This window comes from Plasmopara halstedii (assembly GCF_900000015.1).
Source record: "Plasmopara halstedii genome assembly, contig: Scaffold_555, whole genome shotgun sequence".
Lineage (NCBI taxonomy): Eukaryota > Oomycota > Peronosporomycetes > Peronosporales > Peronosporaceae > Plasmopara > Plasmopara halstedii.
The window spans coordinates 814,017-839,438 of NW_020187475.1; the positions used below are offsets into that span (position 1 = coordinate 814,017).

The 25,422-nt window shown below is 45.5% G+C and overlaps 8 protein-coding genes across 8 annotated transcripts; 5 read left to right on the forward strand and 3 right to left on the reverse strand.

Moving 5' to 3' along the window:
- Positions 1-185: 185 nt before the first annotated feature.
- PHALS_11687 (uncharacterized protein) lies at positions 186-642 on the forward strand (the record flags this gene model as incomplete). The annotated part of the gene is made up of 2 exons (XM_024727094.1): positions 186-317; positions 418-642. The coding sequence occupies 2 exons, from the start codon at positions 186-188 to the stop codon at positions 640-642; spliced, it is 357 nt and encodes a 118-aa protein (XP_024577705.1).
- A 1,662-nt stretch (positions 643-2,304) lies between these two features.
- On the forward strand, positions 2,305-2,797 carry PHALS_11688 (uncharacterized protein; the record flags this gene model as incomplete). Its single annotated transcript, XM_024727095.1, has 3 exons — positions 2,305-2,441; positions 2,506-2,527; positions 2,588-2,797. The coding sequence occupies 3 exons, from the start codon at positions 2,305-2,307 to the stop codon at positions 2,795-2,797; spliced, it is 369 nt and encodes a 122-aa protein (XP_024577706.1).
- A 4,863-nt stretch (positions 2,798-7,660) lies between these two features.
- On the forward strand, positions 7,661-8,971 carry PHALS_11689 (amino acid auxin permease family; the record flags this gene model as incomplete). Its single annotated transcript, XM_024727096.1, has 1 exon — positions 7,661-8,971. The coding sequence occupies one exon, from the start codon at positions 7,661-7,663 to the stop codon at positions 8,969-8,971; it is 1,311 nt and encodes a 436-aa protein (XP_024577707.1).
- A 121-nt stretch (positions 8,972-9,092) lies between these two features.
- PHALS_11690 (myosin-like protein) lies at positions 9,093-10,190 on the reverse strand (the record flags this gene model as incomplete). The annotated part of the gene is made up of 1 exon (XM_024727097.1): positions 9,093-10,190. One exon carries the CDS (start codon positions 10,188-10,190, stop codon positions 9,093-9,095), a length of 1,098 nt encoding a protein of 365 aa, XP_024577708.1.
- A 441-nt stretch (positions 10,191-10,631) lies between these two features.
- Positions 10,632-11,746, forward strand: PHALS_11691 (hypothetical protein F443_08835; the record flags this gene model as incomplete). The annotated part of the gene is made up of 5 exons (XM_024727098.1): positions 10,632-10,715; positions 10,783-10,916; positions 10,982-11,114; positions 11,201-11,288; positions 11,352-11,746. The coding sequence occupies 5 exons, from the start codon at positions 10,632-10,634 to the stop codon at positions 11,744-11,746; spliced, it is 834 nt and encodes a 277-aa protein (XP_024577709.1).
- A 53-nt stretch (positions 11,747-11,799) lies between these two features.
- Positions 11,800-12,945, reverse strand: PHALS_11692 (uncharacterized protein; the record flags this gene model as incomplete). The annotated part of the gene is made up of 1 exon (XM_024727099.1): positions 11,800-12,945. The coding sequence occupies one exon, from the start codon at positions 12,943-12,945 to the stop codon at positions 11,800-11,802; it is 1,146 nt and encodes a 381-aa protein (XP_024577710.1).
- Positions 12,946-14,372: 1,427 nt separating this feature from the next.
- Positions 14,373-14,729, reverse strand: PHALS_11693 (uncharacterized protein; the record flags this gene model as incomplete). Its single annotated transcript, XM_024727100.1, has 2 exons — positions 14,373-14,608; positions 14,681-14,729. 2 exons carry the CDS (start codon positions 14,727-14,729, stop codon positions 14,373-14,375), a joined length of 285 nt encoding a protein of 94 aa, XP_024577711.1.
- A 9,149-nt stretch (positions 14,730-23,878) lies between these two features.
- On the forward strand, positions 23,879-25,322 carry PHALS_11694 (LRAT-like domain; the record flags this gene model as incomplete). The annotated part of the gene is made up of 4 exons (XM_024727101.1): positions 23,879-24,809; positions 24,897-25,013; positions 25,093-25,162; positions 25,229-25,322. The coding sequence occupies 4 exons, from the start codon at positions 23,879-23,881 to the stop codon at positions 25,320-25,322; spliced, it is 1,212 nt and encodes a 403-aa protein (XP_024577712.1).
- Positions 25,323-25,422: the final 100 nt, after the last annotated feature.

Genomic DNA, 25,422 nt, shown 5'->3' on the forward strand with positions numbered 1-25,422 from the left:
CATCCTGCATGCGATCAACAAGGAAATCAAGTCAGATACGTGGAACGTGACTTTTTGCACGATTGCGCCAATCACAAACTGCTGTTGAGCTGGGGAGTACTGTTGTGAATTGCATGGGCTATAAGATCATCGAAAAGCCTTACAGTGCGAAGGAGCGTTGCAACTTCGTTGACCTTACCCGCACCATGCAAGACCTGGAGGACGAAGCGATATATGACTACTTTGTAGAATTAGGTCTGTCTTCAATAGTCACCCCGGCACATCAAGTTCGATCACCAACGTCGCGTGATCGCACAGTATGGTTCTCCGAGTTCAAGGTCTCCAAGTCATTACTGTCAAACGGACAATCCTTCGCGAGATCATATTCCCAGGGTTTGAAAGTCCTTTCTACGTGCAGCATAATCAAGGTGCTTTTAGCAAGACCGTCCCTTCTTGATTCCCGCTCAAAGTGAAGTAGTTGCTGCTTGTCAACGGACCGAGGAGACTCCGGTGACACCCATTAGCAATCTTCGACGTGGAGACCGCCATCTTCCAGACCCAACAGGTGACTCTGCTTCCGGTACGCCCACGCCAGAACAGATCTCTGCTCTGTCTGAGAGGACACTAATCATAAAGCATCCAGAAGCTCCGGATCCAGTGTAGATTGAGTGAAAGTCACTCGCCATTCTCTTTGCTCTTACACCCCCTACCTTCGTTCGGGTGTCAAACAACGCATCACGACTCGTCAAGCAGCTTAAGAGGCAACTTCAACTTGGTTTCGTAGTGTGGCATACATCATTTAAATTAGCTTTCAGCGACCTAGACTTCGACGATCCCACCGCCGGCGATTCATATTGTGTCGCCAACGGTGATGGGATTACTGTTCAGTGCTCCGCCCTCGGCTTCTCGGAACCTGTTAGTAATTTGGTTACGGCCCGCTCCATTATCAAGTTCCGTATGGACATGATGTAGGTTTTAAAGTATCGTTGAAAAGTCCACAAGAAGGCTCAGAAATTGCTTATGCTCGGTGAGCCTGGAGATCGCATCGCAGCGCTCATAGCACAGCTCAGCGCATACGCTTAATTCTATTTCCCATCCCTGGGTCTCCAGAAGTCCTCTTACTGCCGGAGGAAGGGGGGATGGTAGCAAGTGGGTCTTATGAACTTTAAGACGTAAGCCAGCTTCGGAAGCGTCGAGTTGATTGTGACAGCTTACCTAGGATCCAAACTGAGATCTCGAAGAAGGCCAGTGCAGTCGTCGGCACAGGCAAGAAGATGATTAAATTCTTCATCGCCCGACATTTACAGGCCAATATACCCAGTTGTCTCACAAAGGAGATTAAGACGAAGAGAGCTGGCGATAGCGGATTCCCTCGTCAGACCCCGCATTCCAATTCGAAGAACTTGTTTTTGTCCTATGGAATAAGACGCTAACGAGAGTGCCAAGAGACAAAGATATCACAAAGTCACAGAAGATGTCACCGACTCCCGTGTGCTATATTACCATCACGAGAGCCGAACAACGGACCATTCTTTCCTCTCTACTCCACTCTACCCAAACTAGATTTGGCAAGAGACGCTTCGTTTTTCATGCGGTGCTCCGATTTTAAGATCTTCAAAAAAACGCAAAATGATCTAGTTGGTCGAAATCGAGGACGATAACCCTCGACTTCGCTGACCATTCGACAATTCCTGAGTCTCCTAACTGGCACTTTGGAACCAAACTTTGCATCATGGTTGAGAAACGTGATCGGTCGTTAATTGCTAGGGAGGCTGCAGTCGCAGCAACGAGATGAAAGTCTTGCGGTGGGACTTGGTCATCCCAACTCGCTCGACGTTAGGTGTAAAACAATCTTAAATACTTAGATCTATCGGGAAATACCCAATTAAATATACACTGCGGGCAAGCCGTCACATCATGCTGAATGCCCTTGAGGGAGATATTAATTACTCGATACAACTCTTCAACAATAATTGAGGCATCAAGGCCTTGTCGCTAAGCATTCGGCAGTTGGACCCGCGTCATTTTCAATAGCGCTTGCAGTCCGGATAGGCTATACATTCGTCGCCGAAATGATTTTCGTAGGTGTTTTGAAGACAATTGGTATAAGGGGCCCAGTACCGGCGGAGTTCAGCAGCGATTACATCCGGATCAATCGTTACCGTACCGTCTGCTTTGGTAACGCCAGGAATGGCCACCTTGTACAAAAGCGTGGATGGGGCTTGGTAGAAGAAGGATGACCCGTGTTTCCCTTCCGAGATATCTCATTCGAACTACTCGGCATCCCGTCTGGTGGAACATGATCTTCAAAACCTTTTAAGCTAAATGTCGGCACGCGTGTCTGCGGTTGAGTACACTTCGTCTAAAGTACGGGTCATGCGGGGCCCATGCGAAGCTTGGCGTGCCCCTCGATATTTTTTGGGGGGAACGCTGCATGTCATGGGAGAAAAGCACGGTCTGCGGTAGATAACCAGGGTAATTACCGGGGAACCTAAGAACACTCTAGCACAGGCATTTTATGTGTAGACTAGCGTCTCATGGATTAGCGGTACCTGGAGAAGCCACCTAGAGCATTTCCACGGTAGCCGTTTGAAGTTTGGGTTTGAAGGAGACTTTAGAAAAAAACTCACAGATGAGTAGTCTTCGTGATACCATTTTTATCCGTGACGTAACGGGATTTCCGGTTGCATTGCTCAAAATAAACCGGCGACCGTTGGGACCGGAGAAGACACGACGGTCAGCAAATGTTGTTGTCCAGATGTCTGAAACACTCAACTCGACCAATCACGTTCTAAGTTCGTCGCGACCCTTGGAATGAGGATACGGATCTTGCTCTTCAAACAGGGCAACGATCAGAACATTGATGCCACCAAATATCAAATGGTTTGCATCTTCCGGGAACCGCGTCGGCAGGAAATCGAAAAAAAAATGTTTTCGGACAGACACATCAACCGGTGAATACGCAACATGAATAAAATCCGAAGAGCTCCGATGACTGTGTCGTGCACCCGAAAGCGAGTCTGCTGGTCAATCCATTGATGACATCCTTCACGTCTGTGAAGGATGAGCCACAGAGAGGGTAAGAGCGACGCCGTCACAACCAGTCAAGGTGAAGTTGCCGCGGTTTGATAAAAAACTTGGGCCTTTGAGTCGGCGGAGTTGCTGTTATGTGTCACGACCCGGAGAAGATCCGGAGTGTTGAACTTGGTTTTTGGCAAGGCAAGATTGTAATCCTGAAAAAATCTGACAAACATGCACTTTCTTTCCGATCAGGCGCGATAGGTCCGTTAATAATCATGGACAACCTATGCAACGTCCAAGGCGACTCTGAGATGAGCACTACACAGTCCATAATTTAATCCTGGATGGCAGTTTCAGCGACGTCTGTAGTCTCTTGGGTTAGATGAAGCCATATATATGCTGTCATCAACTTCTGCGGATCGGTCTTCCATGACCAATCCTATCGCTACCACCAACGGAAAGCTGAGGAACGAAGCATAGTCTTGACCAAGCCGAGTTGTAGTGAGTCGCAATGGTCTGATCCATCCAAAGAAGGAATTCGATACTGATAGCTGGAAGCTGTGACGTTGCCACACAGTGCCTGCGCCTTTACTGGGTTATGATAAATGGCAGGCGCGTTCGTCCAAAAGTTGAAATTAAAAATAGAGTATGATCGAGCAATGCCACGATATGTGTCGTCCGGGATGAGGTCCGTTACGATGGCACTCGCAGACATCGATGCCTCTCGAGGTTACACCCGTGTTAGGCGATGCATGAAACTAAAGTACGTACCATGCGTAGAGGATGTTTTGCCGCTAGAAACTCAAGATAGAGTATATTCGTTCACCACTGAATTGAAACTCGAGAGAATGGTATATACTTAGTATCTGACGACGCCGCCCGTTTGATAGAAATATACGTGTGCCCGTCACTACCAACCAGCTTGCGCATCTTTCGGCTACTTGAAACATGGTTCTTTGCTGTACTCTCTGGCGATACCGCGCGCGCATCCTGCTTGGTCGTTCTGTGAGTCTAAAGGCTATAGTGCTAACCCTCAGATGGTACACTACTGCGGAAACGCATATACCAGAAGGAGTGGCGACTAAGTCAAGCAACTGTGCAAGGCCTTTCTTTTCAAGTGGGAAATTTTCGCAGAGCACCACATCACAGGGCCTAAGGCAGAAAAATGACGGTACTGGCTCATGGCAAACGAAGGGCTCAGGCCTCCCGAAACAATGGCCTTCTATTACGCTCTCCACCTCCGCTCACTACATGACGCAATGATGGAAGCTACTGCCAGTCATGCATTGCCTCGTTGTTTTTGTTCAGCTTTAATCCTCGTAAATAAACCGTTGTAGTACGGAAAACCTGGTTTTGAATTTCTATACACGCCCAACGACGGTTGACTTACAACCTGGTTGTAAGTCAAAGAACCCTGGTTTGGTACGGGAACCTTCTGAATCAAGCCACTTAGCGTTTTGGTTTAGACTAATGATTATGCACAGTACACTCAAGAATTTGGCTTGGGTGCGTCCGGAATCGCCCTATTAGCAAAAACCACTTCCATCGCGTCGACAGGACCAACCGACTCATGGGAAGAGCATCATTGACTGCTCAACAATCTTTGATAGCAGATACAGTTATCTTCAAGATTTCGTCGACCGCCTCGGCAATAACTTGACAGAAAAATTTTGTCTGGAGATACTGAATGAGGAACTGTTATTCCTACTTGGCCGATAGTTAGGGGCGACTGGGCATTTTCTCGTTGGACGCCTTCAGACCGAAGACATCACTCCTGTCCCTCGTACGGACCCCATCTACCACAAGAGTTACACGCTGCTTCCCACAGATGGACCTTCAGCGATTTCAATTTTTAAGTGGCACAAATCGCCAATTCTACTACCTACTGCAAAGGATGCACCCTATCCAGCGCATCCCACATGTATCTCTCGACATTTTAACTGAATCCAGATAGGAAGAGTAATGGAGACGTGAATGAGCGGTGTGTTTCCAAATGTTTCTGACATCAAGATCAAACTGCAGCACAACGGATTAACGTGCACTGTAAATATCAGCACAAGACATCCGACATTTTTGCGTCCATGGCTGCGACGAGACAGAGTCTGCACAGCAGTTGTTTTGGAGCTGCCCCTTTGACCACGCTTCTGAAGCGCGTTTCTTCGAAAAATTCGGTTATTGCTCACAAATGACGTCACGTAGGCTACAATTGGGTGTCAATTTTATTCCCCAAGTCGCCAAAACCATTGGATCTCATAACATGCTTCGAACCTTCACTATTATTCGTTGTAGCGTGCTGTCTATCCTTAAAGTTTATCACAACGATCGCTTGATGACTGGAATACCCTCAAACCCCAAGTATGTTCTTCAGCGTACCAAAGCGTATGTCAATCTTCACAGCAAATCCACGACTTGTTACAGTGTGTCGCCGGTGGCTGCCCACAAGATCCCCGTGTGTAAGCAAACGTCATCCGTGCCGAGTCAGTGCCGAAGCAGCGAGGACTTAAGGGGTACTTGAATATTTTCTGACAACCTGCCGTCGTATTTACATCATTCAATAAAGTATTAAGTCAACCATCAATCCAACTATTGAAGCTACTGCGGGACCTGAATTTGCAGTGAAGGAATTGACTTGCCCGACCCATCACGATGGGTCGGACTCATGAGGTACTCCACTGGGATCGATGCCGTCCTAAAATGGCTTGGACATCTTTTTTATCCTGTCACGAAGCAATCTGAATGTTGTCTTGCGCTTCTTTACCAGTAGACTCGAGTCCCCATAAACACAGCATAGTAAACTCTACGAACGCGGTACAGCCATTCTTCTGTGTCGATCAGCTCAATCCGTAAGTGCCGATCGTAGACCGGGTGGCTGCAGGTCTTGCCCAGTACCCCCAGAGCAATACAATGACTCAGAGTCACTGCTCACTGGATACATTCCAGGCTCCAACTTTAGGTCGAAGTTGACGTCAACACCGTCAAACTGTCCATTAAGATAAGTCTCTTTCCGGGCGAAGTAGCTTTGATCAACGCGCGGGTTGGTTGTATCTCAGTTTTTCTCGTGCCAGTTCAGCAGCGCCCTCAACTTCCTCATGCCGATTCCTTCGCCCGAGCCGATAATGTTCGCTCTGAAAGTGTCTTCCAGTCTTCCTTGGACACAAGGGAACCCCAGCCCTTTACTGCAAGATGAACACAATCCATATCTTCGCCTGCCTTCTGGTGCAAGCGGTACCCAGCAAGACCTTTCAAGAACTGGCAGGATGGCCTGGTTTGTCATATGTCCACATCATACCACATGTCAACCGAGTCGTAATCCTGGACGTTGCCATCCCAGGTCTCGACGACGAAGCAAATCCACATACCCATTCTTGAATCAAATGCGATGACACCATCTACGCTCTCGGCGGTCATCAATAATAACAATTGGATACGCCATTGTCGATAACGCGCTGCGGATGGCGGGCTCTCGTGTCTTTCTCTTGCCTGGAGCCTGATCCATCGCTCTCCCGGATCGCAACTGCATCCCCAGTGTGTGGTCGCTTGAGCTGGTTTACCCAATGCTGCAGTATCAGCTTTAAGGATGACATGCGTCACTGGGGTAGCAAAACGCGACCTACGTCGCCGCCAGCTTCCTCCACACCCTTAACAGACCCGGCTAACACAGGCGCCAGGTTTCCGTTTGCCTCCTACGTCAGGACATACGCTGGGCTCATCTTTTTCAGAATGGCAGCTTTTGGACTATCTCCAAAAAGGTAGCCCCTGCGACGCCCTCAACGTATTCAGCACTCTCAGCGCCTTGCGGTGACAGCTAGACAGCAGTGTTCAGGGCCCCACGTGGACACACAACTGAATGCGGGTGCTGTTGTCGCAATTGCCGCAGTGGATTTGTTTTTTTGTGCTCCTAAGGCCTGTACGACATACATTAAGACACCGGTAAAAATTTCCAACTTACCAGTTATTTGGTTAAGTGGAAATCGCTTTGCGTCATACAAGTAAAATTTAGGAAGGAGACCTTGTTAGCTCTGACAGCCACCTGTCCTAATGAAATACCCAAGCAACGAGCTAACCAATTAAATTTTACACCTGCATAAATTTGGAGTTGGTGGAGTTTGAACACGATATTTCGTGCCATACAAAATAGGAAACAAATAGGGCAACTTGCGAATCGGCTCAACATTTAGGGCTTTCATAGAAAACCATTTATTCTACCCAGGGGCTCGCTCACATTTAGTTAGAGCTGTTCGACCCTATCCTATCGGAAAACCAGCCCAACATTGTACACACTTAGACCGCGACGACTGTGCCACTACAACGACGACAGGCTCGGCTCTGCGTTGCATATCGACTAACCAGTTACTCAAGCTCCATTTAAATGGGAGTCGAGGAAAACTGCAGCAGTGACGCAATAGGAAAACGAGGCACGGTGTTGCTTTCGTGTAGTTGATTTAACATAGCATAATTACTGCATCTTGCGCTTGGAAGTTGCTGCTTATTTGTGACCTTGTACAATATAATGTTATATTTTCAAGTAAGCCATTGAGATAAATTTCAAATAAACCTGCGACGGATCAAGATATAATTCACAAAATCCCAAAAAGGAACTTGAGAAATAAATCTGCTTGCTTAATAGATGCCCGAGTAATTATTAGGCAGTTAAAGATCTATGGCCACCCACGAGTCGGCGACGCTGCTGCGGACAACGAGTGCGGCGCAAAGTCCATCGCTTAAGTGTTCAGCTGATGCAACAACTCCATCGCTTCCACTTTCTGCTTCTGCAAGTGCTCGCACTTTCACAGAAGAAGGATCGGCTTTCTCGTCCTTCTTAGGACTCGCCACGACCATGACGGGTGCCTGTGTTTTGACTCTTCCGGGCGTCGTACAAGCTGTTGGTCTATTCCCTGCGCTTCTTTTATTTGCTTTGAGTGCGTGGCTGGCATTCCACGCTTGTGAAATGCTCAGCGTGTGCTGCGACGCCACCAACGAATTTTCATATGAGGCGTTAAGCTCTCGTCTCTTCGGCGCTGCCGGTGTCTGGACCGTTCGTTTGTTAACACTCGCACTTCTTTTTGGTGCCATTGTGAGCTACATGGTCATTGCGATGGATCTATTCGAGCCGTTTCTAAAGGATATTATGAGTCGTAAGACTATCAGCTTAATTTTTATGCTCCTAGCCATTCCACTCTGTCTCCCGGATACCATCCACGAGCTTCGTTTTGCCAACATGCTAGTGCTGATATGTCTCCTTTACATTCTTGTGGCGCTGGGCATTCGCACAGTACAAAATGACCACGAATTTGCAGCTCAGATCCCGCGAAATTATGCAGACGAGTTTAGCTCTGAGTTTGCTGCGCTGTCTTACGCGCTCCCCATCGTCACATTAAGTTTTGTGTGTCAACTTAATGTCCCGCGCGCGTATCAAGAAATTCATGACAAGCCGCAGATGACACATGTGCACAGGGCACTTGTGGGATGGGGACTTTTTATTTATCTTCTCTTCGCTTATCTGGGCTATGCATGTTTTCACGGAGAGCCACCTAGCGATATCTTGACGGGCTTTAAGGCTAATGACAAGCTGATTAATGGAGCTCGTCTTGCACTGGGAAGCAGCATGGTGCTCAAGGCGCCTATGACATTTCAACCATTACGTCAGCTCGTTGAAATTTGCTGTCTTGGTCATGACCGTGAAAGCCTGACGTTCCGCACTGGTATTACAATTGCATTTTTGCTAATTGCTCACTTATTCTCAGTATCTTCACGTAATTTGGGCACTGTCATGGCATTCGTGGGTTCAGTGTCAGGCAATATGCTTGCACTTACAGTCCCTGGTCTATTCCTGTACGAAGTGTCGCGTGGATATCTCATTGAGCGAGACGCTTTCTATTCACCGCGACTTGCGCTCATATTTGTGTACACTGGAGCATTTTTTGCAGCAGCTTCGCTCTCGTATCTTTCGTATTATGTGCTTTTGGGCTAAAATGTGCGCATGAACTTATGTTAAAATTTAAGTCATCATTTTGGACAAGCAAAAGAACACAGAATCAAAAATATATCGTTAAACTAAGTATCACGGTCATTGAGGCTAACAATCCTCAAGTCTATTTTAAGCCGCAGCCCATGAGCTTTTTGTTAAAATTTTCACGCTGATTATGCTTCTTGCACTTCAAAATCTTGACAGTGCAGCAAACAGCACAAAATCGGCCTTCATCCTTGTCTTTAAGCGACGTATAACTTCCGTCTGATGTCGATTTGCGAATTTCCGAAGCTTTTTGGGAGCAATTTTTGCAAACGGCGCGGCTGCATAGAGCACAATCCTTAAGTGGGTCCAATAGACTTTTCGGATTGCGACAGATCTTGCAACTACCGCGTACTATGTCCGATGGACCAACTTGCGAGCCTTCTGTCATAAATGTAATAAGCTTCACCAGCATCTTTTTAGGGATCGTGTCGCTCACCATGATGCCATTTTGATCGGGCACATTAATTGAGGCACCTCCTTGCACCAGTGCACCGCCGATTTCACCCAATTGTCGTTCTACTGCCATGTGCAAATATGTGGTTCCATTTACGAGATTATTCAACGTAGGACACAGTAAAGAGGTGTGATGTCCCATTGAAGAAGATGGTGACGACGGAGGAGACGAGGGTGATGAACTCTTCAACTCTCGAAACTTTTCAATAAAGAGCTTGGTAATGAGCGTGGGCGTGTCGGGCTTGGCAGTCATGATGTGAATAGCCAACGGCGTCTGTCCACGGACGTTCACAGCCGACGGATTGGCACCTAAATTTAGCAAAAGCTCCACGATATCCGGTGCATTAGATCTATTACTGCTGGCAGCAAAGTGTAGTGCTGTGTTGCTGTGTCGATCCCCAGCATTAAGGTGCTCTGACAACCGCGGAAGTTTTGCTAGTGCACGCAAAACGTCAAGATGACCTTTTTTGGCAGCAATGTGAAGCGCGCTCTGTTGATTCTTGCGGTCACGCAAAGCCAAGATGCTTGCAGATGATGGACCACTAAGTCGACCAGCTGCAGAAGGTTCTACGTCGTCATCAGGACTCCATTCAGTTGGAGATGAATCCGAGCTTGATGTGGTGCTGGTGCTGGAGCTAGTACGAGCAGGATCCTCTAGATCATAGCCGTACTTTTGTAGCGTAACAATGAGCAATTTGGCTTTAGCTGCCTCCTTCTCGTCCATTTGTATAATGAACTTCTAGTCTAAAAGTGTCGAAGAAAGCGCCAATCGCAGACTAAACACAGAAATAAAAAGCGCAAATTTAAAAGAGGGAAAGGCAACGAACAACTAGATACTCTGCCAAAATGATAAAATAAAAAGAGGTCACATACTTGAGGTACGCTGTCGATTAGAAATTTGGCAATGGTATGTGTGCAAGAGAGGCTTATGTTTGGTACAAGAGCAGGGACTTTTGAAAAGATGCCCTGCGAGATTGCATTGTGACGGCATCTTCTTAAGACAACGCTCTTGCTTTATACTGTACATATTTGAGTAAATCGCATTTTTTCTAACAAAGCAAGTATGACAGGTGCTTGATATGATTGGGCATAATATGCACAGCGACCTAACGTTAAATCTCACAGCTTGACGACTACTGTAGTACCACGTTTAAAAAATTCGATCATGACGACGCTATGGAGCTCGTCGTCTGAAGCGGCTTGGCAAACAATCTGGACCCGTTACGATGAAGTGATGCAGTCTAAGGAGGTTTTGTAACGTTACTTTGTGGTCGCATTACTGCCACCATCTACTGACATTTTGCCTACTATAAAAGAACGATCTGGCGGCGCTGGATTCCTGGTATCTGGCCTCTTTCCCGCCCATTCTACATGCCCGTCAGCCCGAACCATACGTGACGAAGCTGGAGCTGCAGCAACTTATGAAATGGAAGCTCAAGAAGGGCAAATGGTGCGTCTGTAACTGCTGTTGTCGTATCTGTTTCAAACGACAATCAAGCTCTTGCCTCTGCTCAGGCGTCCACAGCTGATGAAGTACGTCTCGGGACTAAGTGCAAAAGAGGTCAAACAGGCGTCACTCAATGCATACAACAAGCTTAAATGCGGGGATCTACGCGCAGCCACAGAGGCGTTTTGTACGCTAAAAGGGGTTTGTCATACGCTAGTCACAGCTGCATTTACTTTGTCAATTTATGTGACGTTTGAGTCATTATGGTTAAACGGCTACCTATTTAGGTGGGACCGGCCACAGCATCAGCATTGCTGGCAGCGTACGATCCAACCGTACCGTTTATGGCGGACGAAGCGTTAGAGGCGATCGCGGGTGCGTTTAGCGAAAGTGAATGTCAAAATAAAAGCTTGTTCGAACTATTCGCTGCTTGTCTAGCCATTATTGGTCCACGCAAGTACACGCTGCCGCATTTTATTAATTTTGCTGAGCAGCTACGAGGTAAAGCTAAGTGGTTGAACGAACAGCGAGCTGCAAATCGCTCCAAGAAAGTTGGAAACACGCAATTTTGGACTTCGCAACGCGTTCAGTTGTGTCTCTATATCGAGGCAAACGATAAAGTATCGCCCGGTACAACTCTCAGTACCAAAAGCGCAGCATCACCAGCTAAGCGAAAACGAGTCCAAGCACCGACGTCACCTCGCGTCGAAAAGAGAAAAACGATCACCGAAGAACGTGTTCGAAACGACGACCAGATGTTGCGCAGATCGCAAAGAAAAGCTAATGTTCTAAAAACATCAGGGACTATAAATCAAGGATCACATAGCTATTAAGTAGTATATATCACATCAATCCGGCTCAGCATGGTCAAGCATATTCAATGAGGTCAATCTGAGTGATTTGTTTTATTATCTCGCAATAATGTACTTTGACATAACAACAGCTCCAGCGCTTCCGCAATTCTTGCCCAACTTTCAGCATGAGCTACAGCTTCAGGTAAATAGCCAAATTTGCGCTTAATTTCGCCTCGAACAAGTCTCAAGTACTGACGCACTTCTCCTGTAACAAAGCGTAAGCGAACTGCCATGTCTTCTTTTTGCTGCTGCTGCACATTAAGCTTACGTTCCGTATCTTTCAATCGTTGCTCCAATTGCCTAAAAGATTCGCGTAACTCGACAAGTTCGCGAGCTTGGTTGGCATGCTCAAAGGCAATCTCTTTCGGCACGCGACCTGCAGCTTCCACCTGCTCCTTCAATCGCTTGACCTCTTTGTGCTCAATTTCATAATGAGCTGCCTTGCGTTGTAGAAGAGCAAATGAATGCGTTAAATGACCCTCAAGCCACCGCGAACACTTGCACGCCGCGGTGTTAAGACCCGTTACTAATGCAGCAGAGTTCCAAGAATCGGAGGACGATGAATCAGTATCCAATTCTGAAACTACCTCCTCTTGCTTTACAGCGTTGTCATGAATGTTATCGCTTGAATTAATGTCCAGACCCTTCGCATTATCCGCAACGTGCTTCACTTCCTCATGTTTGTTTCTGGTTTTTATGTCAATACCTTTCGAAACACCATCAAACTTTTTGTGCATTGCTATCAAGCGCTCGAGATGAAGTCGAAATGACTCTCCTAAGACAGCAAGTTGAGCTTCTGCTTCTTCAGCGCGGCGTTTTCTGCGCCTACTTTGAGACTTTAATGTAGCAAGTTCACGTTCAAGTCCTTCAATGCGAAGTTGAAGTGCTTCACGCTCTGATTTGAGCTCTACTGTGGCTAACTCAAGAGCACTTCGTGACTGCAATGAGCTCTCGACAGTACGAAGCTGTTGTTGTAATTGTTTTGCACGTTCAAACTCACGTCCAGCGCGCTGGCGTGCTGGTGCCATAGCAGTCATGTGAGCTATAGCTTTGTCCTTCCACGTCATCAGCTCTCGGACTTCGCTTTGAATTCTTCGATTTTCTTCGCGCAGCATAAAATTCTCGTGCTTAAGGTGTTGCAAAGGTTCATAAGCTAACAAAGCTTCTGCTGCTGCCATATTTGCAAGTGGATGCTTGATAGAAAAGTACGTTACATTCGTCACGTTTGGCAATGCCCAGAGTCTTACTGATAATCTATTTATTTTCAAACAGGTTTGATACGTTTATAATAGCTCACAAACTGCGTATACTGAAATCCAGGTCGTGACTGTTTAGAAATTAGCATAGTGTATGCACAACGGCCACATACTAATCAGCATATTTGCACTGCTACGAATAGTGAAGCTTTCGGCCTCTAGCCCTGATAACGCCGAAAGCTAATGCGCAGCCGTCGGAAGAGAGGAGGCATGAAGGGTCGGCGTTGTCTGACAAAGACAGCCGAGGTCGCTTCATTTTCTGCTCGATAATAGTCGCCTTTAGTTATCCTTCGATTAAAATAGTCTATCCCGGAAGAATTGTTGAAATTTACAGCGGAAGTCCTGAATGATCCATCGAATTAAGATGCGTATGGCAGACTTTCTTATGCATTCAGATATAAAACGGGCTAAAGTCGTCTAGTATCATATGACTGATTTCTGACGTGGGTGAATGTGAAGACCAGATCGACAGATTTTTAGGGAAGCAATGGATGATAGTATCGAGGTTGCTGATCAATTGAACAGAAATACTAAAATAAATATATTCAGCAATTGTAGATATTTTGCATAACGACGTCACCTATGTCGTCTATTCGTGTAGATTTTTTCTCGAAAATATGACTTGAGTAGATGGCAATTCACCGATAGTCTCCTGAGACGTTGTCTATCATTTTCTACAGGACTGCTGGTTATCGCGAATTCAATGAGTACCCGGGAGATTAAAAATTCAGTTCCTAAATGGAGCCAACAAAATCATCATTTGTGTGTCGATCATACTTTGGATTGATAGGGTCAAAATTTTCATCTGTACGAGTTACACGTCAACGCTGTAGCAATAAAATTAAACGCAAATGTTGTCATTTGCGTATTTTGCACTCATAGTGTACATGCTCGTAATTGTCAAGCAACATTTTTACAGTGGCTTTTACTTAGTCTCGACTTTGCAACGCGCAACTTCATTGGACACAGCACATCTCGATCATACCGTACAGCTGATGTTGTGGTCACATTATCGTATGTAGCCCACACCATTATGTGACCCACACCCTTTCTACCAGGGCACGTGAAACCCGTAAAATATGTCATTCAGCTCCATTAACTTTACGCTGGCATGAAGAAAGTTAAGGCAATACTTCTGTGAAGATCAATCTGGGCGTGTCTGTGACGTACAAGAAAAATGAGTGGCTAGCAAAGCGAATAGTGGACCAAAGGACTCATAATCGCAAAATCGGCAAGTCAATTACTTGTTTTAAAAGCATCCTTAAGTTTGGTTTGCTTTTGTCACCATCGCTTGAGTTGTATCTTGAAACAACTTGCTTTTTGTTTTTTAACGGTGCTTGAACTTTTATTCAAGCAGCTTTTCTTTCACCATTAACGACAATCATCTCCAATGTGAGGATCTCATCACTCAATACGTTAATGCTTGTTATTCGTCGATAAGCTGATACGCAGAGACAACTCATCGATGTGCCCTGAACACGACAATGGATTAGTTCATTGCAAATAGCCTCTTGATTCGAACCGAATGGAAATTTTCTTCTGGAATCTACGCTGCAATAGATGCTATCATGGCCATTGGTACCAACTGAAAGTAAAATACAGTTTATGGGGAAGTCCGAAGCGATACGGACGAAATAAAATGGCTAATCGGACACACATGAGGCACAGCTCTGAAGACCGATTCTTTTGTCGCATCCTAGCACCATGTAGCGTAGGTTTATGGAGGCTGCTCTCATTTGACCCCCCTAATGAAATTGGTCATCAGACTCAAACTTATGTATGTTGGTAAAAGCTTTTTAAGCGCACATACTCGAGCACTGCTTATACGTATTTGATTTGGGTGTTCATTCTGAACTTATGTACTGTATGACTATGGACGAATATATCGTCAAAAGAGGTATGTGTGTACAAAAATCCAGCCAAAAGTGCTGTTTAACAAGACATATGAATGTTGCGGTGTTTCGGACATTCCCTGGGGGGCTTTATTAGACACTTATAAAGTAACTTACTACAGCGAGAGGAGATGTATTTAGCACTCGGCATTATCCATGAACTGAATCAAGAGCAGTGAGCAAGTTGGAACTGATCATGCTATACTGCAGCATACGTGTTTCAGAGATCGGCGAAGTAGATCATTTCGCTAATTATAATATAAAGTGTTACACTTTGCCCTGCCGTTAGTGTTTTCGACGCAGAAAGTCAGCGCCGGGTAAGGACTCTCGGCTTCGTGCTTTGCACGGTAGAAAGCGTCTACTAATAATATGTGACACTTTACTCAGTCCAGAATCCGAGACAATTTCATGACGCTGTGTGCGCTAAGCATAGTGGGTATATTACATCATCAACAAGAAAAACAACACTCTAATGGGTTTTTGAGGACATCCGTTTCGCCTCTTGCACTCAGTGCTCGGCGCGAATTTCAGACAACGGACTTACTCATGACGGGTGACGCACTCAGCTTCTTCTTTGGTACCGACCGTACCATTTCGGTAGCTTCACTGACTTAAATTCGCTGCATACATCCCCTGACAGTAATTGCTTTAGTCCCACGTGGTGAGCGAATCACACGATGGTGCTGACTGAGCAATACATCTACTTGTGATAAACGATGCACATTCCTTAGTAACGTCAGAACGTGGTTTTCCTTCTCGCGACCTACTAAGGCTGTCGGGATAGACTTCTCACCGCGGCACTTAGCTGCTCTGAAACATCCCTTCGGGGTCAAAGCTGGAGACTGCAAAATTTGTTTGCTCACTTTCGCCCTTAGAACTCGAACATAGAAGACTCAGATATCAGCTGAATTTAACGTCTTATCAAAGACATACAATGAGACGACAGTTTACTATGCTTATTCCTCTCTATCAAAAATACAATCAAGAGACTGCGATACACAATCACTTTTTTCCGTCTTATCTGGACACCACGGCCATCTGCCACTTTTGCCTCTTGTCTTTACCTAATGCAGATAGAGTTGTTTTTTATCATCGTTTCGAACAATTTCCGCCCTGCATTAGAGCTACTACAGCAACTGTCGGGACCGAAGGCGCTTTTATTCACTGGCAGATGTAGGATGATGACTCAACAAAGCCGTTAGTAGTGGACTGCGTGAAAAATCCTAGATTCAGGTATAGTAACAAGCGGTGTTTCATGCTGACACCGCCCCCAACTCAAATTGAAGGTTTAGAGGAACCTCGTCGTACGATACACAGATTCGATATTGATAACTTTACTGCCTCTGCGCACTTCTAATTGTTTCGGTAGTCGTCTAATTTTGCGTGACGCTCTGAACCTGCTAAAGTATTCCGCGACTTAGACCGATGAAATTTTTAGTTTGCAAGCTTGGTTTGTGAGACTTACCTCGTTAGAAAATTTGCTGCCTTAAGATCTAAGTTCCATTGACATTGTAACGGGGTTACACGTACCCTTGTATGAAGGGTGGGTCACAGAAGATGGTGTGACCGTACAAAGGTGGGGATTACACAAGTCGATGTGATCACGCAATGGTGTGGCTACATCGTAACAAGAAGCCACTTCGTATTGGGACTGCCAGTAGTTATGCATATTCATTAGATTTACTAATTATATAGGAAACCTAAGGTTTTGGATGTGGGCGGCATTGCGGCACTAGTATAGAACGAAGGTCGGTGACCTAAGTAAGCTTCCTCTAAGCTAAGAGCTACGGCAGCCCCGCTGCAGGGATCAAACTCCACAAGACAAACTAAACTCAGTCCTTCTGGTAGACTGTTCGACGCGTATTGGTCTCGTCACTTTTCCGCAGAAATAGGTCTCGACCCGTCCCGCATTTTCAAAAAATGGGGAAGCACAAGGTGTAGGTGTTTGATGCTAGCGTCTTCAAGTACTACAGTGATGATTTTTCTTGGAGCTTAGAGACCACCCTTATTGAGCTAAGGTCCATCACCTCTGCGCCGATAGATCATTCGCCTCCCGCGCTAATAGCGGGACTCGTGGTACGAAATATGTGCTTTGTATTTGCCTTATCTAAATAGAGGTGGGACGGATGCGGAAAGTCTAGGTGCGAGCTGAATGAAGATACTTTCTGCGACCATTTTAAGAAAGTGACCTGCTTACCGTCCCGGCTACAGAAGACGCAAGCTTTAAATATAGTTCATGGGTTCGCATCTCTCGACGGCTGAACAAATTTCCAATTGCATACGGCACGCGGTGCGAATATGTCACATAGCTTGGAAAACGTTAAGCGCGACTTCTTGTCGTTTCGCCAACAGCATGGCTCTCTTACCGAGACAGAAATATTTCTCAGTCTTTGCCACCAAAAGGCTGACTCGTATTTAACAGGGTCTCGATATTGAAGCCACTTATTTATCCACAGCCGCTTGCTCGAATTAGTCATGTAGTTGTGTCCACATAGCTAGTTTCTGGCGAATATATACCGCTCTCAGACCTTAGGGCAACAGCGTTGCGGACCAAATAACACAGAATTGTGCTAAGCACGACTTGCTGTCCCACGAATGGATAAGTTACTGCGTCAATTTTCATCCTCACGGAGGATATAGTTTTAACTAGCCTTGGTTGTCGACTTGACGAGAAATGTTACCAGATGCAACGGTTGCCATACACTACACCAGGTAATGCTTTGACTTTATGAGTTTGCATTAATCTACGCAGCATATATAGATTTGCACACTTCACCCAGAGCGGATCCACGAGTCTCTACACTAACTTGTTACTCTTTGCTTCTAGGTACATGAGTGATATTTACTCAAATTTATATACCTTTAATTAATTCTCAAAGCATCTGCTTAAATGTATACAGCAATAGAAATCTAGGTGATGGATCAGCAGCTTACGTCTCCCGTGGACTTTTACGTTACGAAGTCCCGTTAACCTCATCCTTACCGAGACTCGTCGTGGTACGTCGTCAGATGAGTTATTCTTGACTTTTCTGGGGCTCGATCTATTCTTGAGGGACAAAAGTATCACATCACTATAGGGCGCATATCCTGCAACAAATATGTATCTTTGATGCTCAATTGTGACCCAAAATCGCTAATCATAATTCAACACTTGGCTCGAATAAGGACAGAGAAAGTCCATACATGCCATGTTAAAGTCAACATACGTAGGCAGCTCTATTTATAATGCCAAAATAAATCATTTTGCAGAATGCGAGGTCTGATGATTATTTGAACGATCTAATAATTGCTGGTATTGGTATCAACTGATGAAGTTGTAATAGGCGTCACCATTTATTGATTTCAGTCGCTGAAATGTATTTGAGCACAGAGAAGAGTCGGCGTTAAAGTAAACTCCGACAAGATGATTTTTATTGGATCTTGACTACTAGGGCTTAAGCTGAAGTACTACTTCAAATCCATATTTGGGGGTCCGAGAAACACAACTTAACCTTGTCTCAATGCAACGGCTCTACTGCTTTGACACTGGCCCATCAGTTGGAGCATTAAAAACCGACAGGTAAGTGGTACAATCATTTATTTTTTGCGAATGTGGTTGATGCAGTCGTCAAGGCTGGATATCTTCTCTCCCTACCACCGGCAGAACCACTTCAGAATTAACTTAATTAGAGCTCGGAAATATGTGTAAGAACTCGCGATAGATTGAGACGCTCAAACAGTAGGTTGGTGACGAAGGAGAAGGTGAGCCTGTCACTCGGCATGACGAATAAGACAATCGAAGGGCGAGGAGTAGGGCAGCTATCTCAACAATCTCAAGGAATATCATGATGCAGTGATGAGGGAACTACCATGCGTGTTAACTTACAAACGGAAGTGCGTCATGATATTATCTTGATTTAATGAAACCAGATATCGCGTCACATGGCAAAATATCTTATGAAAAGAGCGTGGTGCGTCATTGGCATTTCTTGTGTGTGAAGCTCGAAGCGGGTTTGATGAGAAGGAGTTAATTTTCCCGCTCAGCGCCGAATCCATGTGTCAGAAGACTAACGGCAAGAATGCATGCTAAGAATATGCTACGTACAGCCACAATATGGCAGAAAAATTCCAGAGAGAATGTGCTGAAGAACAGCATGGAGTCACCGCATTTTGCATGTCCTGTCAACCTGGTTGATGACTCGTATCAACTGTTGATGAAAGACAGTGATATTTCCCGTACTCCGGTGAGTATTCAAAGCGAGACACAGGAAGTGGCTGATTACACCGCAGGAATTGTAGTGATGCGCCAGCAAAAGTCAATTCTTCGGTGCCACAACAATTCGTGCTAGATCGCGGCTAGGCACAAAGTTTGCGATGTACCGCTGCAGAGATCGGGAGCTGAATGTGAAATGCCACAATACATTATTGCTAACAGTACGAATCTATACGTTTGGTTACGCTTATCGCCAATAAGACAAGCGTATCTTTGAAGCCGACAAGATTCCTGGTCAGCTTAATTAAAAATCAAGTCAAAAGGAAAGCCCGCAATAGTTATACCGCGGTAGATTGGCTATTACCTCTGTGTCTAGGGGGCTAAGGAAAATGGCCTATCCCACCCAAATTCCTGAACATGTACCGTGCAAATTACACCAGCAAGGTAAATGTCTTATCGATCTGCTAAAAAAGATATTAAATAATGTTTGATGCAGCAGTAAAATCGACTTCTAACGCTGTGGGTAAAAGTCCTGTGCGAAATTCAATTTAAGGTTTTGCAAATCCAGATCCCACATCTCGAGTCGTCTGTAACCTTTGTACTCGACTGCACTATAGCTCAAGCGGATTCCAATGGACGTGCGATTGCCTCTGAGTCTAGCCAGCAGAAAGCTACTGAAAAGAGCTACTTTAGTCATGACAAGGAGGTACTTACAATGAAGCACTACGATGAATCTACCCGTTTGTTACCTATCTTAAAATGCATTGTTACGCATGTCAATGTCACCACACACATAGAATGGCATAATATTATTTCTTTTGCCTAGAATACCTCTGAGATAAAGTATAAACTGGATCGATAATTTGGTGGCGTATGGTGTGTTTTGTATTGTTCAGACTAAATATTATGGCATGCTAAAATGGCAAAACCACCAATTAATAATGCGATACCAAAAGCACTTGAAACAGATGGACTATATTTTGTGATGCTGAAAGCTTGAGGTGTAATCCCGTCGAAGACGCCTGCGCCGCAATCTTAATCCGAAGGTTTGCTGCATTACAGCACTGGGACACATTATAATAGGCCCTGGTATGAAGGGTGTGGGTAAAACAAATGGTGTGTATTACATAATATGATGTGACCACACAAGGACATGGTTTCACTAAACAAGAAGTCAGTACGTAGTTGGAACAGGCAATGCGTTATACATTTAAATAGTTTTGCTATATAGATAGCAAATTTTTTAGATTCAGATAGAGCCGGCTGTGCTGCAAATAAAACCGAGAAATATAGCTTACATTTTAAACGAATGAGTTAGTTTGCCTTGGATTAAGGTTGTAATTACTCTTTGAGCAAGTGGATTGCGATCCGCTACACTCGTACTGGTTCTAAGTATAACACGAAGGTCGCGGACCTTAACCAAGCTTTCTCTAAGTGAAAGAGCTACGGAAGACCCGCTGCACACATGAACCTCAAAGCGTAGTGGAGCCTTTGACTAGAACCTCAAAGTTCAGAATATTGTACATATAACACTGTTCAGCCGTCATATCAAACGAGAGAATACATACTGCTCGGTGAGCGCTATGTATCTGTGGCCCAATATGTAAAAAATGGGTAAGTCTATATGTACACACGTGCGAAACGTGTTAATGGAAATAATCGTTGATCTTTGCGGCGGCACTATTGGCCATCCTGCCGATATCAGCAGAATGCTGGCAGTCTATCAGGATCGATTTGATTATTCGTCTTCCAAAAGACGCATCCGATAATAAGGTTTTTGTGGACCGTCTTACCAAGACATTTCATCTATCTGCTGTCGGCATTAGGATGACCGGTGAGAAATCAGCTTAGCTTTACTTCGTAAAGTGTTTGGCCATCATGGCTTGTCGGCAGCCATCGGATCGGATAGCGATCAGCGCTTTACAGCGAATATGAAGCAAATGTAATTTAAGGTCTAGATTAGTAATGTCAACCGCTGACTAATTATCGTATTGTGAGGGCCAGCTTCTACAACACTTGCCTCGTTGCTGATGTGAGTTACTCCAAATCACTGAGTTTGGGCTGAACAGCACAGTACATGCCTGTGCTGGCCTCACTGCGCTTTACACAAATGGTTTGTATAATCGTGGAGTCCTCCACGAATATAATTCGGTCTGAATGGAGGAGGTGTCGTTGATCAAACTGACTTGATGATATCCGCTTCGTAGCTATTTTAATGATTTTACTGAAATGAGATCATATGCCATGCTCTGGGTGCATAAGAGCCAGAATTTTCAAATTCAGCACACCGATGTTAGGGACATACACAGCACAAAATCGAAGTGAATGCAATAAGACTACCTACACGTGCGATGTCTGTAGTCGAAAAGACTTACTTGCGATCGCATTACATTGGACCGTTCACTGTCGTAAAGAAGAATGGGTTTATATCTTCATTATACCAAAGAGAATAAATACATCCTGTGTTGAATGTGGGTTAAATGAGGCTACACCACGATTCACCTTGTGCGAGCCAACTGGATGTGAAGATCCTTGTTGTTGACGTAACAGTGTCTTAACCATTTTCTGTAGCTGAGCCACTCTCTGCTTCAAAGTAGCGGAGCGAATTAGGCTGTAAGAGTAGGCAGGGCAATGCAAAGCTCAGAGATCAAATCAATGAACTGACTCACCTCGATTCTGGAAGTGTCGGAAAGATTCGACGAACCAAAATCCGAGAGCTCACAGAAGCAGGGTCATTTTCGACCGGCGCCTATCGGTGGCCAGCTTTCTTGTGAAACATTTATTGGGTCGCAGGTGCAACAGATTGGTTACCTCAGTGTCTGATCAATTGGAAGGGGATACTCTCAGTCGGAGAACTTATGTGAGTTTGATGCTTACTTTGTGAGATTTTCATGGTGCCGTGACTGCTTACTACCTGGCCTGCTATTGGCGTTTTACTCCCTTGGAGAAGAGGAGGGCCGCCTGTCGCAGTCCGCTTCCAAATAATGGGTGTCAATCGACCTTGCGGCGAGTATGGGTCATGTTTGAAAGCTGCTGCAGCAACCTCATGGAGACGCGCGGGGCTGTAAGGAGCAGGTGATGAATTTTCACCCCAATATTCAAGTGGTGTTTTGTACTTCTCACAGTCAACCCTGAAATGACGCTCTAGACGGACGTCCGCCTCCCTGAAGCTGGCGTGTAATACCCTCTTCAAACAGCGTCTTTCTCCAAGCGAACTGAGTTTAACACTTATCTGCACTTTTGCCAGCTATTAGTATTTGGAACACATCATTGACGGGGGGGTTCGGGGTTTCACACTCGCAGGTCCTCTACATTCAGGCGATACGTTTTGATAGAATTGCCTGCGGACTAAGGAAGCGCTCGCGTTGTGCCATTTCACCCTTGGTGTGTGGAAAGCTACGCAAGAATAGGTGAGCAAGGGCTTCGCATAAGTGCCGCTAGAGGCCATTGAAGTGAAATATCTCGGGCAGAACAGCGCTGCTTTTGCGCTTGGAGTGGAGCAATATGAACATTTAAATTCGTGGCGGGATGTCGCAACACTTTCTGCTGGTGGTGAATTCTACGGCTTCGAGATCCTGCGACTGGGAATATCAGCGTATTAGCATCTCCTCCTTGCAGATCAGACACGCCGTGTGTCGTGCATGATGGTGGGTTACTCGGAGATTCTCGAGGACTAGTCTCGACAGAGAGAAACTCGGTATCATCACCAGGAATTTGTTCAAGCGCGCAAGTCACGGGATCTTTTATCTTGTATTGACTTGCTGAGTCATTTTTGATGCACGTGAGAAACTTACGGTTACACTTGATGGAATTGCAAATAACCACGAGTACCGAAATAGCGGTATGTATGAAGATTATGGAACTCCGAATCGGAGTAGACACCTTGTTTTTTTAAGAAACTATCGACTCCATTCCTGGTTGGAGTTCACGGGCTCATCATTTTGTGCGTTTGTTAGCGTGGACGTTTAGATCCATTGCTTCCTCTGATAAACATTCACGACAACCCAGAGTCTCGTGTTGTCTTCGCTCTACGAACCTTGGACGGATGCTTGACAGAAATGTCTCGGCAATTAGTGCAAGCGCTTCTTACGATGTGGCTTACTATACTCTGATCCATTCGCTCTCACGCGTCAGCACCTTTCTATGATCTACGAGGCCCTTGCGCTTCAGGGTTATGTTCAATCAAATTCGACGTGGTATAACTATCTTGGGCATAGAAGGGTTCGAGCTCTTGGGATATGGCTTTTTTGGTCGAAGTCAATTTTAAGTCTGGAGGTGAAAATCGGAAAGAGGACCGACTGGCATCCGCCATGGACCAACTATCTGTGCCCAATACTCTCTCACCACGTCCGTCGTGAAGGAGCTTCTGGAATGCTCACCTTCATGACACTGCGTCACCTTGAATGACTTCTATTCACACGGCCGCACTTCTTGCAATGGATGCTTGTGAATGCTGCGGGTACAGCAAGGCTGCTCAACAAGTTACCTCACAAACTGGTGATCTTCAATCTCTCAGGCAGAAAGCAATACACAAAAAATTGACCTGAACTGAGACGGGTAGTCACTGACTACTTGAGAGGTTATTTCCGATTTCTGCGTAAGGTACGATTCTGAATAGTCTCACGTAATATTTATTCTCACAACCATCGATCGCACAACAAACAAGCGACGAGATTGCTCTCTTATCACGACGGTGCTATCGACGACAACAACCATTCCATTACTAAGTTTTAAAGTGCAGACTCTTTTCTCGCCCCCGCAGTCGCTCAAGATGAACACATGCGAGGTGCAGGACGTCGCTAGTCTGCGGCTAGCCGACCACATTTGTATCTGGGATGCAAGTCGCTGGCCATTCCGATATACACACCACGGTGTTGTGTTTGCTACTGGAAAGTCAACTGATGAGATCTCAATCGCTCACGTTTGGTCCCGCAAGACAGGATTGCGTGAGTCACAGGCAGACTCTAAATTTCAGCTTACGAGTCTTACTGAATTTCTGAACGGTCGGTCGCTATCAGACATGCGTCGTGTGCAGTACAACTCTTCGCTGGTTGCCGAAGCTAGCTCGTCGTTAGGTGAAGTACATCGTACACATGCGGATGCACCGCCGGTGGTACTGGCCCGCTGTCGCTTTTTATTAGGACTCGGCCAGGGACATTTTAGTATTTTGTCGCTTAATTGCGAACATGTTGCGCTGTGGTGCACTACTGGTGTAGGCTGGTCAAAGCAACTTTTATCCTGGACAGAGACGAAAGTTCCATTTTTGACGTCGTCAGCTAAGGCCTTTCAGGAATTAGAGCATTTGCGCTCCGAGCTGCAAGACATTCGAGACGCTGCGATGGAGAAGAACAAAAAGCTTCAGGATTTAGCAGGAAAGAGGGTTTATCTAAGACTGAAAGGTGCTGGAAAGTTTGCGAAACGTTTTGGTAAGGAACTGTATTTGGTGCAAGATGACCCAAGCGAGAAGGACTGGGCATTTAGACAGAGGCCTACGGCTTTACGATTGGCGGTTCGCGTTCAGGCTTACAACTGTGTTCGTGTGGAGTTTGAAGACTTTGCAAATCCTGGTGACGTTTTATATGCGAGCTCTAGCGGGCTTAGACTCACACGACGGCGTGCAATGCAGTTCAAGCGTTGGTTTCAATTTGAACTCGGTTGGGATGGGGATTTGCAGAGCCTACGTCATCGACGCTGGTTCATCGGTGCGCAGACTCGCGATGGATTGTTGCGTCCATTCATTGCAAGAGAGAAAGCTGTTAATTTTGAAATTGTTGATGCTGATGAAGTAGATGCTCAATGCTCCGTCACCGAGATTACATCTGGTGACATGGAGGATTACAGACCTTCTTCCCTTACTACCAGAGTTAGAGCGAACTCAGCGCCAGAAATGGAAAGTTTGACCGACGGTGAGGGTTAAGAATTATAAGTAACATTCTCGAACTTGCATGGCGACGAATTGGTTTCATTGTATTAACGTTTGTTTAGTTTTCGTTTTTGATGTATTTGGGCTTTGGTTCATGATTAATCAAGTTACAAATGGTGTTCTGAAGAAACTGTGTGTGTTTTTCAACCCAATTTTGAAATATTTGTAAGCTTATATCATTTTCCTTGCGCTCTCTAGCCAAAAAACCAATTCGAGCAAAATCGCGATAAAGTGCTATGCGTTTTCTGCGGAACAAGCCTTGACAAGAAGCACTCATCTAATGGCAACTTGATGAAGAAAACTTCTCCACTGACGAAGGTCATGTGTAAGCTAATCGAAGCAATCTGCTGTCACGAAAGTAGTGCCTAGGCCACTGCAAATTGACGTTTGGA